The sequence below is a fragment of the Aedes aegypti genome, chromosome 1 (genome assembly GCF_002204515.2).
Source record: "Aedes aegypti strain LVP_AGWG chromosome 1, AaegL5.0 Primary Assembly, whole genome shotgun sequence".
NCBI classification, from domain to species: Eukaryota; Metazoa; Arthropoda; class Insecta; order Diptera; family Culicidae; genus Aedes; species Aedes aegypti.
In genome coordinates this window covers 141,790,204-141,805,065 of record NC_035107.1, presented here as the reverse complement: position 1 = coordinate 141,805,065, position 14,862 = coordinate 141,790,204, and the positions used below count along the sequence as shown (strand labels likewise).

The window sequence follows — 14,862 nt, the reverse complement described above, 5'->3', positions numbered from 1 at the left end:
GGGAAAGGGGGCTTTGGTTCTGCAAACCTGGAGCGTCTGTACTTCATTTTAGGAGCGGTTCCGGACATTAAGGGCGAATGGTCCTCCGGAAATCTAGGAGGTTGGTGTCAGGTCCTGCAAGCCAGCCGTAAAAAAATCAAGCAACCAATAATCAACGAGAGAATACGAACCGGGACAATCGGCGAAGACTACAGCGACGTAAAGGGATTAACAAATGGAAGCTCGGTACGTAGAACAGTAAATCTCTCAATTTCATCGGCACACTCCTCCCTCACTTTGAGGGAGGTTAAAGTTGCCATTCACCAGCTCAAGAACGATAAAGCTGCTGGTAAGGGTGGTATCGGAGCTGAACTGATAAAGTTGGGCCTAGAGAGACTGGCCATTTGTCTGCACCGGCTAACAGAAGCTACAGCTACCGGAAGGGGCCCAGATAGCCGTAGCGGTAAACGCGCAGCTATTCAGCAAGACCAAGCTGAGGGTCGTGGGTTTGAATGCCACCGGTCGAGGAACTTTTCGGGTTTGAAATTTTCTCGACATCCCAAGGCATAGAGTATCTTCGTACCTGCCACACGATATACACATGCAAAAATGGCCAATTGGCATAGAAAGCTCTCAGTTAATAACTGTGGAAGTGTTCATAAGAACACTAAGCTGAGAAGCAGGTTTTGTCCCAGTTGGGACGTAACGCCAGAAAGAAGAAGGAGAAGAACAGCTACCGGAGGAGTGGAAGGAAGGGGTGATATGCCCCATCTACAAGAAGGGCGACAAGTTGGATTGTGAGAACTTTCGAGCGATCACCATTCTAAATGCGGTCTACAAAGTATTATCCCAGATCATCTTCCGTCGTCTGTCACCTGTAGTAAACGAGTTCGTGGGAAGATATCAAGCCGGATTCGTTAACGGCCGATCGACAACGGACCAGATCTTTACTGTGCGGCAAATCCTCCAAAAATGACCTGAATACCAGGTCTCAACAGGTCGTTTTCAAGACGGCATACGATAGTACCGACCGCGTAGAAACGGAAAATCAAGGACGAGAACAGCTTTCCCGGGAAACTCACAAGACTGATAAGAGCGACGATGGAGGGTGTGCAAAAATAATGTGAGAAGGTTTCAGTCGAACTCTCAGGTTTGTTTAGATCCCGCCGGGCACTACGACAAGGTGATGCACTTTCGTGCTTGTTGTTCAATATTACGCTAGAAGGTGTTATACGGAGAGCCGGGCTTAACAGCCGGGGTACGATTTTTATGATATCTAGTCAGTTTGCTTCGCGGATGATATGGACATGGTCAGCCAAACATATGAAAAGGTGGCAGACCTGTACACCCGCCTGAAACACGAAGCAGCGCAAATTGGACTGGTGGTGAATGCATCCAAGACCAAGTAGGGTCAAATGGTCCAAAATTCCACTTTAAGGATTTGTGTCGTTTTCTCCTAATGATATCCACATTTTAACGCCATTCGAAGTCCTAACAGTAACTTTTACTTTTAGGGGCCCAGATAGCCGTAGCGGTAAACGCGCAGCTATTCAGCATGACCAAGCTGAGGGTCGTGGGTTCGAATCCCACCGGTCGAGGATCTTTTCGGGTTGGAAATTTTCTCGACTTCCCAGGGCATAGAGTATCTTCGTACCTGCCACACGATATACACATGCAAAAATGGTCATTGGCATAGTAAACTCTCAGTGAATAACTGTGGAAGTGCTCATAAGAACACTAAGCTGAGAAGCAGGCTCTGTCCCAGTGGGGACGTAACGCCAGAAAGAAGAAGAAGAACAGTAACTTTACAATATTTGAAAACATTTCCCAAATTTGAGTTTTATAACGGGTTCAAATCGTGTAGAAAAGTTGGTTGAAAAATGGGGATGGTTCAAAATGACCAAATGGATGGGGTAGAATGCCATTTAATAAGGAAAACTAGTAGTTAGCCACCATGTTTCTCCATGAGTTTGCTCTGTGGTATGAAAACGCTTATTCCTTAATGAAATAATCGGAAAACCTTAATATTTAGACAAACAATGGAAACAACCGGAAAATTAAGGAAAAATCTATGAGTTTATGTCCAAGGGTTGTGGCGGCAACTCTTGGGTAAACATATTTTAACATCATTTAGCAATCAATACAAATTGAAACGTTCTGGGAATGATTTAATGAGGTGAGCCATTTTACCCCATCAGTGCGTCTTGGACCATGTTACCCTACATGCTACCTGGTTGGGCCGAGCACGACAGGGCTCGCCTAGGTAGCAGTGTTATGATAGACGGGGATACGACGAGTTCGTCTACCTTGGATCCTTGCTCACGGCTGACAATAACGTTGGCCGTGAAATAAGGAGGCACATCATCAGTAGAAGTCGGGCCTACTATGGCCTCCACAAAAAGCTGCGGTCAAAAAAGATTCACACCCGCACCAAATGTATCATGTACAAAACGCTCATTAGACCGATAGCCCTCTAAGGGCATGAAACGTGGACGATGCTCGAGGAGGACCTGCAAGCACTTGGAGTCTTCGAACGTCGGGTGCTTAGGACGATTTTTGGCGGTGTGCAGGAAAACGGGGTGTGACGGCGAAGGATGAACCACGAGCTCGCCCAACTCTACGGCGAACCCAGTATCCAGAAGGTGGCCATAGCTGGAAGGATACGATGGGCAGGGCATGTTGCAAGAATGCCAGACAGCAACCCTGCAAAGATGGTGTTCGTGTCGGATCCGGTTGGTACAAGAAGGCGTGGAGCGCAGCGAGCTAGGCGGGCGGATCAAGTGCGCATCGATTTGTCGAGCGTGGGGCAGAAAAGAGGATGGAGAGATGCGGCCACGAATCGAGTATTGTGGCGTGAAATTGTTGATTCAGTGTTATCTGTTTAGATGTTAACTAAATACATGAAATTGACTTGATTCATCAACTTTCTCTGGGTATGGGAAACTTTATTTGTTGAACTTCACGTTTCTCGCAAATATTATTTTGCTTGTTGCTCTGTCTCAAAGCCCGTATCCGTTTGGAGCGTATCCAATCATCATCGTCTCACGGCTCTTGAGGTCCAACTTCTTCCTTTGTAGGCTCGGGATCCACGCCATGGCCTTGCATCAGAAAATCCTTATTTTATTGAGGTCCGGCTTTGCATTCATCCATCTTTCTGCAGGGGTAACGTTTTCAGGCACTGCCATCGTCGGACAACGGTTCAGGAAGTACGTCGCAGTCAATGCCGCCTCTGAACACAGGCTTTTGAATCAATGAGCATGGATCTTAGCCACAAAGGTTCGGTGGAACCGTTCAGCTACTCCATTTTCTTGGTTGTACCCGAATGCTTTGCTCTTTGTGGTTGTTCGTTCGACAAGAATTCGCGGTCTCGATTCACGGTAAACTTACATATTATTGTCTGCCATCGAGTTATAACCATCGATATATCTCAGACTAGCGCTAGATTGGATAGATTACAACGAAATGCATCCAGTCGTCCATGAACGATACGAAGTACCGCGATCCGTCCCAGGCCGGTGGATCAACAGGGCCACATGCGTCTGAATAAACTCGGACGTGTGGCACGTTCTCGAACACCATCGAATAATTTCCGGCACTGCTTGGCCATCACGCATGTATCGTAATAACCAATTGTTTCAAGCTTCTTCGCAAACCCCGTGGTTTTATGTTTCATGTCTAATGAGAGTGTTCAATGCTTGTTGACTTGCATGGCCCATACGACGATGTCACAACTTGCTCATCCCTACCACGCTGATATTGGCTGCAGATCCGACACTCTATTCCAGTTGCTACAAGTTGCCGCAAAGGTACCTTGACCCCACAGTTATGGATCAAATAGTGTGGAGTCCAACCTATAAAATTCAATAAAACGACATGGAAAACGTAAAATTGTAATTTAAAAGCACGAATTGAATCGTTTTAAATAGGAACTTCGGTTAGTAAACTGTTTTGAGTGTAATATTTACATAGGATTGCATAACAATCACAGTTTAGGACTGCGATGGCGGCCACAACCATCTCATTGTCCTGTTGACTGCCTCTATTTCTTGGCGGCAGCAGCGGTGATAGCTTTGGACGGCATCTTCTCTCGGTCGGTCGACGGTCAGTTTGATTTGAGCGAAGCAAGACAAACGGGAGGGTACTTCGCTATCGATGTCTGTGCCTGAGAAACACGCCCGGTTAGCGCAAGCCGATCTGTTGCCTGCTGAGATGCGATCCAAGCGGAGAGTGAGAAGCAAATGACGCCAACTTTTCTCTAGCATCCCTATTTATAGATTCGCTTGAAATCAACGTTCTTTTTTAAAACATTTTTTAAACTATTTGGGCAGGTACGTGGGATTCAGTAAGTAAACGACATGACCCTTTTATGCCTTGTCTTTGGATTGAGGTGCTAATCAAAAAATGCTACCGCACTGTTGTTAGAGTCTGACCCAGAATGGGTTACATGCATGCCCTAATTCGCTACTCGCCACATAGTATCGCACTTGCGCTAGTGTCTTTGCACGAAAAATCGCTAACAGGTAACGCGAAAAATATTTGTATGGCTAAATGCATCTAACGAATTATTTCTCAAAATTGGGAACATAAAATAAATATCTAGTAAATTAGCCGTAGTGGGATGCCATCATCGAAACCTGTAGACAGCATGTCGGACATGACACACACATACACAACAACAAAACGCAACCTCTGTAAGTTACACACAACACTTATGAATATTGAACATAATTACAACAAATTTATTTTACAACACATAATTATAGAAATCCCAGAAGAAGGTGAAATATACACCGAAACGTAGGAAAGTAGATGAAAAAGACGTTTTAGCTGCTTATCTAGACTGAAATAGCCGAAAACCGTTAAGGGGGCAGGATCCGTCATTGATTTCGGAGTTTTCAAAAGCAGTTATTTCGTTCAAAATCAAGAAAATCTACAGGAAAATGTGTTCACTGTATTCTGTTCCCCTTCCGAAACACAGTGAACACATTTTAATCGAATAATTCCTAGTTTTGAACAGAAAAACTGCTTTTCAAGTTTCTATGATGACGATGATTACGATTACGAAGTGGTGATCGTTAAAATACCAAAATTGGGAACTATTTTCGAAAAAATATTTGGTTCCGGTTGTGCGTAATGATTATGGCTATCACGCCTGCCAAATATTTTTTCGATTAAATCTTCCATTCAGAAGATATTTGAAGTTAGATGCCTTTCCCCATACAAAATTTAATGAGAAAACTTCTGCTGATCAACTGTGGACATGAGCAAAGCAGGTAATTCATTGATCGAAGTTGTGTCCATAGTAGTCCTACGTCAACCCCGCGGTAATGTAACAGACATTACCCTCCTCAATTTTTTTTTCAGATCAACCTATCTGTAACTGTTGAACCCATAGTTCTCGTAGATCTTCATCAATAGTTATCAATAATTGAGATAATTTGTAGTGCGACACAGAAAAAAATGGAAAGAATCGATTAAAAAACGGCGGAGATATAGCTCTCTGAAGTTGATTATTTGTATGGGAAAATTGGTTTGGTATATTTTTGACAGGTGTAGTAATATGAAATTGAGTCTATTTCAAACACATTCAGCAGTTTTCCATTATTTCAAAGGTAAAACTAAATGAAAGCAGTTAATGATTGTCGAAAAATAGATCACACGTATGGCCTTCATTCTTGATTAGGTATTCTAAATTCAATATATCATTTGAAAGTCTTTTTATCAACCTGATGTCAGAACAGTTCCCTGTACGAATATGAAATTGAGACACTGTACACCAACTAGCAAACGATGAAAGCAACGAAAACCTTACTTCTGATCATCGATGGGGACGTCCGAAGCCGCGTCGAAAGGAATGGGATGATCTTCCTCGGGAAGCGTAATCTGATTAGCCAGACATGTCGAAACTTCGCCAGCCATTGTTAACCACAGCTCTTCCAGTTCGTCCGCCTATTTCGCCGCAAACGACGGCCGAATCCACCGAAAGAACGGGAATGACATGATGACGGACAAAGCCGGGCGTAATGGCGCCGAGAAAAAGTACGAAAATAAAATTAATTACTGGTACTGGGTACACTGAATGGCAAGCCGGATAGTTCGCCTGAAATTACACTTACATTTAGCTCCGGATCCTTTCGTGAGCCGGCATTGTCCTGGCGGTTTTTGTTGCGCTTCTGCTTGGCGCGCTTCTTACTCTGGACACGCACAGTCCCCTGGCAATACTTTTCCAGCATCTTGAAGAACATATGGGCCGTCTCCACCACATCACGTAAGTAAGCTCTGTAATAAATTCCGGTTAGAGGACAATCTAATTAGCAATGAGTGCAATAAGAGTATTTATTTTGCGAGAAGCTTTTTTGCTGAGCTCTTGGGTTAAATCTACAAGTGAATAAATCCTAGCCTTAGCCAAATTATTACAATTTGATTGAAACCAATTATCGTATGGGTACTTCGGAACAAATTCCAGGCTGTCTACACAGTCTCAAACATCTTAGTTTAAAATCGCTATAACCTATAATTGTATTGGAATGAGATATTTGCAATTGTTCATTGTGCAATGATCTATTAAGTTATGCTTTTTTCATTACACAACAATGTTCAGCAATTGCAAAACAATGGTGAACACATCTCGATATGATTTCAGATACTTTCATGTTGCCTATAATCTATAAAGTTATCTAAAATAAACATCTATCATCAGCAACATCGACTACACACATTTTCGATGGTATCGTCCAAGCCAATGTTGTGTGGGAATTACTGCGAAACTAATACTAAAGCGGTCAATGTGGTTGCCCCGGAGGGCCAAGCTCAAACTTCCGCAAATTTATTTTTTTATATCACCAACCTTTCCATTGTCCACTCGTAGGGATAACGTGTTCCTCGTACATCACACGCGAACGTCGGTCAGTCAACAGAACACAATTTCAAACCAGAACCTGGCTTCCCCGGCGCTTCCCGGTTTGGCGTGACATGAATGTTTAATGATGGCTAAATGAAAATTATTGTTGTTGAAATAGTTTACGCCAGTAGATCGGATCGCAAACATCTATAAAGCCGCTGGTGCATCATGCCTGGCTTGGTACACATTATGCCTTGCATTGAAAAATTATTTTCCCAAATTATTTATGATTGTGTGGGCTATTTGCACCTACCAACAGACCGGACGACCAGTGCCAGACAAATACTCCTGCGTCAACGAAATCACCTGGCGCGGACCCCATATCACTCTATTTCCGTCGACATCGAGCGAGCGAGTTCAGATCGGGATTGTTTGTGGTCGATTGGTTGGACTGGAGGTCGAATTGCTAAATGTCGAACTCGATTGTTGAATCAAATTATTGGATTGGATGATTAGAGGCCATTTTTAAAGGGGCAAGATTTCAAACAGACGCCTGAGAAGGTAACTCAGGGGGTGTGGGGATGCCGCACGAACGACGACCCATTAAAACCAGCCCATGCACTGTACTTGAGCAATTTTTGTTGAATTGCTTAAGTGGTGTACAGTGCACCGACATAACCCTTGGCTTCAGAGCCTTATCTCCAGGAACCACCTAATGGTATTTCTCCGGGGAGGAGCCAGTGCATATAGCACAACAACTGTAGCAGAAGTAGCCTAGGCAAACTGCTTTCCCTAGCCGACTTAAACAATGCTACAAGAGACCAGCCTCGGCAGGGATAATCTCTTGGTCGGCGCGCCATAGGCGCTGCAATTCTAGCATAATATAAGTGACAGTCGTAGTTACTGCATTCCAGTACTCGGCATCCGCACACATTCTCTCTATTATATTGTCGGGGGACGTGTCTCCGTCGCATGTAGTGAGCATGCGACCTCTCACAACATTGAAACGGGGGCAATCAAACACGACATGCTCCGCTGTTTCCTCCACACCAGCACAATTGGGGCACGCAGGAGATTCTGAGTGCCCGAACCTATGCAGGTACTGCCTATAGCAACCATGTCCTGACAGTAACTGCGTCAGGTGGAAGTTCACTTCCCCATGGTTTCTTTTATACCAATCTGACACCTTTGGTATTAGCCGATAGATATGGATATGGATATGGTACATGGACCCTTAGTGGAGTTATCCCATTCCTGCTGCCAGCTTCTGAGCGTTTCCTCTTTACACGTGTCGCAGACTCCTCTGGTACCCTTTTGGTGAAGCATTGAACATCTTCCTTGTTGATGAGCCCGATGGGCGTCATCCCGGCTATGATGCACACAGCCTCTTTAGATACCGTCCGCTATGCACTTGCTGCTCTTAAGCACATTATCCTGTACGTGCTTTCCAATCGCTTTAGGTTTCTGCTCGCTCGTTCTAAGCGCTTTTGACCAGATTGGTGCTCCATACCTTAGTATGGATAGCACCACGCTTGCCAGTAGCTTGCGTTTGCTGGCAATTACAGCAATGCTGTTAGACATCATCATCGAAAGCGCCGCATAACCGTAGATGCCCTTTTACAGGTATGGTTGGTGAAGCTGAGCTTGTCATCGACCATTACCCCAAGATGCCTAAGGGATCGTTCGAAATCTATGATGCAATCACCTGCCGACACACGCGCCCGTTGCTCGGTCTTGCGGTTGTTGACCACCACCACCTCAGTCTTGTGACGGGCCAGTCCTAATTTCCTAGACTTCATCCATTCCTCAACTATGAAAATAAAATGCACTGCTGTCAACTCTACTTCTCCCATCGATTCACCATAGACCACTAGGGTGATATCGTCGGCGAAGCCAACAATCTTAACACCCGTCGGAAGGGGCAGCCTCAGTACATCATCGTACATCGCATTCCATAACAGCGGGCCCAGGATTGAACCTTGAGGTACTCCCGCGGTAAATGGAACGCTTTTCTGCCCCTCCTCTGTGTCATACAGTAGAATCTTATCATCAAATTAGCTTTCTAGAAGCTTACACAACTGCACCGGTACCTTGAGGCGGTGAAGTGCAGCCCAGCTTGCGCTGTTGAACGCATTCTTCACATCCAGAGTGACAACCGCGCAGTAACGGATGCCGCTTCTTTTATGCTCGATTGCCACCTCAGCTGTCTGAACGACCGTCTGGATAGCGTCCAGAGAAGATTGACCTTTCCTAAATCCAAACTGGTTGTTGGACAGGCTGTCCGCACTTTTCGTACATGGTACTGTAGCAGGCCTAGCCTAATTAGAATTAACCATAGTAGGCTGTGCCTGTAAATAGGTTTGCGATGAGAAAAAGTTTGGAAGCAACTCGAAGACCCTCAAGATTTTTTCACTCAAGCGCCGATCAAGTAAATGGCAGACGCGGATCTGAAGTACGCAATCCTGCAGGTCGCCAATCTTATCGCGCGGCAGCACCAGCAGATTGAAACTCAGCAGCAACAGATCGGAAATCTGGGGCACCTAGGCAATCCGATTGCTGGCAGCGAGATCATCGAGTCATTGGCAAGTGGATTTCCAGTACGATCCGGATGGATGCGTTTTTTTCGATGGCTGGTACGCAAGGTATGAGGACGTCATCACGCATGACGGCCAATCTCTGGATGATGCAGCCCGTGTGAGGTTGCTTCTTCGCTAGTTGAGCACACGTTTGCACGACAAGTACGTGAACACGATTCTTCCCAACCACCCCCAGGACTACTCGCTGGAGGAGACCGTCACGAAGCTGAAGGAACTGTTCGGTCGACAAAAGTCGGTCTTTCAATCCCGTTAGCAATGCCTTTAGTACGCAAAACGCGGACGACTTCACCTCGTATGCTGCCATGGTGGACAAACACTGTGAAGCGTTTCAACTTTCCAAGCTTTCCGCGGATCAATTCAAAGCGCTCCGTTTCGTCTGTGGACTTCAATCGGCACGGGATGCGGACATCCGAGCCAGTTTGATTTCGAAGCTGGAAGCCGACGAAACCGTAGTCAACGAACTAGGAGAAGCCATCAGCAAGGTTACCCTGGAGAATCTCGTGGAAGAATGCCACCACGTGGCCAACCTCAAGCAGACCACACTGATGGTGGAGAGCAAAGAAGCAAGCAACGTCAACATTGTCTCTCGCAACCAGAAGAATCCTGTGAAAAGCAAGTCAGTACCAAAAACGCCATGCTGGAAGTGTGGCGACCAGCACTATGTCCGTGAGTGTCCGTTTGCTTCGCACTACTGTTCAAGATGCAAGCAACAGAGGCACAAGAAAGGGTACTGTTCTAGCAACAAGCCCACAGCTTCAAAACCATTCAAGCATTTTGTTTGCAGTGTAAAATCTCGCATACGGTTCTAGGGTCCATACTGCCCATAGCGATACCACATCTCCACTACATTGGCTTCAAGAGCAGCACCGACGAAGGGACGGTAAGAGGCTTCAACGCATGGTAGCATAGAGTCGTGCAACAGCTTCCCCGCATGCGTGTGACATCCTGCATGCAACATTTCTGCATCTTGTTTCACTACCAGTGCATCTAGTTCATGATACATTATACAAGTCCAAGGAGTCGTGCGAAAAAACAAAGAGACGGAGCTGGTGCATCTATGCGACAAGGCCGTTGCAGCTTATTCGATGTGAAGGTTCGTCGCAGTAACGACAGCGGCCATGCAGTTTCGGCAGTGATACGGGGCCCCCACCGATGCAGATGATCATTGTATGAACATATTAGTTAGCCAGGTACAATAGATGTAAGAAAGCGCATTATTGAGTTTGAGTTTATGCGGTAACCTACTCTACCTTCATAAGTCACAACATAAAACATCATTCACACGACACGTCTCTGAAATAGTAGCGTTTCTTTTGCAATTACTTAGAACGACAGTCTCACCAACTAGAGAATTTGCCACATTGCCAAAGAGACCGTCAAAACGAGAAGCATCCACACGGTTTGCAACATTGGAAGCAAGCGGAAGCTCTTCCCGGCCGAGCTCAACGGTTTAGTAGTCAAGCTTCAGCAGGACCCAGCGTCCTACATCACCATCATATCGAGAGATACTTTGATCAACATCGGACAGCGGAAGAATCTGCTATCGAGACTATGGATCTGTTTGATATGTGGTCCGTACCGATCACCGGGTAAACGCCGTGCAGCATCGTCCCGACCAACATTCCGATCAATAGGTCAGTCAACTCAAGCAACACTTCCCGGAGGTTTTCCGAAGCACGCTGGGTAAGAGCACCAAAGCGCAAGTGAAGCTGTATTTGTAGCCTGGCGCTGCACTTCCGAAGGTAAATGCAGAACTCGAAAGGCTCCAGAACAACAGTATCATTTCTCCGGTTCGATTCTCGGACTGGGCAGCTCCAATAGTCGTCGTGCGCAAGACGGACAACACATCAGCCCACGCGTGTGGTGGTTATTCGACGGAGCTGAACAACGCGCTAGAATGTGACCGCCATCCACTGCCTCATCCTGTTGACCTCTTCGCGGAACTGGCCGGGGCACGTTACTTCACACATCTCGATTTATCTAACGCTTACCTACAGGTCGAGGTGGAGGAGGAATCACGAAAACTACTAACCGTGAACACTCATCGTGACCTTTTCTAATATAACCTCCTGAAGTCACCCAAGCAGCACATATTGTTACAAGTAGCTTACAGCAACGGCTTCTTAACATATTCAATAGTTACAATATGATACATTTGCAACATGGAAAAATACTGCTATGTAACCGAAAAAGCGCAAAAAGTCGAGCCTTATGTAACTTGTTTGTTCGTTACATAAGAAGTTTACAAGCGACTGCTATGTAATTTATTGATTATGCATGGGTTTTCCTGTGACAAAATAAATAAAACGGCGTTGAAGTTGTTGTTACTTTCTGACAGTTTTGGAACCGAACAACCATTTTAGAATTGAATGTCAATAAAAGTAATACGTAATCGAACGCGTAATTATTCACTAGTACATAATAGATTTAACATGCCGATTTGAATTTGTGGTGAAATCAATGATTTTATTTGCTCAAAATTAACGCGCTCATAAAATAGATAATAATTTTATATTAAATAACAAATCATACCTGGATTGTTGAGATATTATTCCATTAGAACTGACACAAAAAAAATGGAAATTGACTTTGTTACTCAAATCAGCAGTGTTTTTGATTTTAATTTAATTGTTTGTGAAGATTGTGATTCCAAAATCACGTTGTTTCGTGTCCCGCAGTTGGATTTTCTGGGTTGCCTATCATTAATCGCCATTTAATTTCAGCATGCTGCAGAAACACTTCCGACTAACTGTTTGAGGATAGCCAATCTTAAATGATGAAATCTATTAAAAAGCTGTAAGAGAGGCTGCAAATTGTAAATTCAACAATGTTATTTAATCACTGGAAAAATATCTATGAATACAATAACTAGTCATAAAATAGTAAAGTTCTTATATCAAAATTCACAATACGTATGAAAATTTTTGACATGTAGTGTTGGCCACTGTCAGCAAGTTACTCGTTTGTTACACAATAGTTACCCAGAAATCTTATGTTATTTTGAAACTGCTGTGTAACTATACTGAAACTGCCTATAAATTACACTGCTGTCAATAGGGGAAGGGGTATTAAAATGAACACCAAAACGATATAGTCTAGCTTTTAATGGAAAAAACGATGAATTCGCGATAAATCATCAAATAATGTGCAAAAATCCCCTAAGCCATTTGACTGGAACCTTACAAAAGTATGAAAATTAAATGCTTCATCCAAGAAAGCACATGATTTGTGACGTGCTCAAATGGCTCAAATAGCTCGAAAAAAGGCAAATTCAAGCGTGTGCTATAATAAGGGCGCAAGTCGCATGATCAATTTCTCTATATCGATCCTCTCTTTTGTGAATAAAGGTGACAAGATGCGGGTTTGTTTACAATTTTTCACTACAAGACGCTAGGAAGTAATGCAATCTTGTGTCCTGAGGTGAAACAACGAATAGAATTTAGAAATTGATCAATTTGTGCCAATATTAGGGACTGAGGGTAATATGCTCATGATAAGGAAAATAGCGATTTAGATGTGAAAAACTTGATTTTTTATTATAATCGGATATACAAATATGTTCTCTATCAAATAGTAGAAACAACATTCATTCATTTGAGTATTTCTAGGGTTAATAAATCAATTAAAAAAATGTGTGCTTATGGGTCATCCATAAACCACGTAGTCATTTATTGGGGGAGGGGAGAGATTCTGCCCAATGACCACGGTCCATACAAATTGTAAATTTTGTGTATGGACAAATGACTACTAGGGGGAAGGTGGGTCTAAAATTGGAAAAAGTAAGAGGTTGTTTCCGAGATACGACCGTTAAGTTGACGTTGGATAACGTTAGCCTCTTCTATTTCCTGGTTTGAGACCGTCACAAACTTATGAAACATTTCTACTGCTAAAAATCCAATTAATTTTCACACTATTTGTTGCATGTCAATTCTGATTTATTATAGACATTGTGTGTTATTATTTTGTGTTAATACAAAATAATCACTTTACATGTATTCAGAAGCTTAGGCGATTATATTGAAGAATTGATTTTTAAGTGTATACTTCATCATTGCTAATTTGGTGCGAATAATTCAAAATAACTCTTTTGCATTGATTTTGTGGCCCTGAAAAGGGCCGTTTGGTTTGTTTGTTGGTTGGTTAACACTTCAACACTGATAGAACCGGTCGATGGAAGAAGAAGCCAGAGCGGTAAATCTTGCTCTCCAAACAAATATTCCGGGTGAACGTTAGATCCACGCATGATCCACTAAGATTGGTTGCTTTAGTGGGATCCGAAGCCAGTTTGAGGTTGAGGTACTTCTCCATGAAGTCCGCAAACTCCATGTTCTTCTCTTTGCTCATATCGATGTTGAAGTTGCCTGTCACGATGATTGGCATAGTCTCCTTGTGATACTTGAACAAGTTCCGCGCCATGAAGAACTTCTTCTGCTTCTTCGTTGTATCCGGGGAAATGTAGAGACAAACCAGTAGTGTCCGACAATTCATTGTAGTGATCTCGGCAGCGCAGATGTCACCATAATCATCTGACAAGCCCAGCTCTACATTATAACTGGTGCAGAGTTTGCGGATCGTGTGCGGCACAGCCATCGTTGTTGCTGAGTTGTTTTGATGTATAGCGACACCTGCAACTCTAACGTTATTACGCTTAGCAGTTGTGATACAGGTGAATCCATTCAATACCGTGTGGCTTTGAGCACCATCCCATGCCTCGGAAAAGGCCAGGATATCCACCATCATCAGCACAGGATCGGCAGAGATATCGGATGCGTGTTCCACGAGGTTTTGAACGTTTAAGCTCATCAATCTGCAAGCAGACTTGCAGCGTTCGATGGCTTCAACGATTTCCAGGATGTCGAAGACCTCAGAAGGGCACGGTTCCTTCTCCCAAACTTCGGACATGATTGTTCACAAGTACAGAATGCAGTACACAAGCCACTTGATTTTAGATGTTGGTTCATTAATTGGCTGGATATATTGATTTGATGACTGTGTTAGGGAAACCAATGGTATAAAGAGTGTAAAACTTGTCCAACCCTGTGTATGTTGACAATTCTCACAAGCCGAAATTTGACGATCTTTTCTTTAAATTGAGTGCATATATAGATTTAGCCACAGGTACCTATTTTCAATTTTACCAAAACCATTCTCCACGTCGATGTGGAGGATTAAAGTGATATTTGTGATACATATAATAGGAAATATCGTTTAAGCTAACTCTTTATCAAAATGTTGGTGGCCTTGAAAAAGGCCGTTTGTTGTGAAAGATGATGTTGACGGTGTGACCGAAGGAAGGTCGAGGCCCATCAGATGACTCGACAGGACGGATTCGTTGTTGACTCTGAAAGAGTGGGAGAAAAGAGTTATATATTTCATAAAGTTTTGCGTTAAATTATATTTACCAGATGGTTGAGCCTTATATCACGGGTTGCAAAACATCCATGA

The 14,862-nt window shown here is 43.7% G+C and overlaps 1 protein-coding gene across 1 annotated transcript in view; it reads right to left on the bottom strand.

Annotated features, from left to right (window-relative positions):
• Window positions 1–14,862, bottom strand: part of LOC5572105 (protein timeless homolog) — a 233,217-nt gene that overhangs the window by 161,522 nt on the left and 56,833 nt on the right. Inside the window, exons 5-6 of the mRNA XM_021849051.1 lie at window positions 6,096–6,258; window positions 5,792–5,928 (exon numbers count right to left, since the gene is read on the bottom strand). Of these exons, the coding sequence (XP_021704743.1) occupies window positions 5,792–5,928; window positions 6,096–6,258 (300 nt within the window). The remainder of the gene's footprint in view (window positions 1–5,791; window positions 5,929–6,095; window positions 6,259–14,862) is intronic.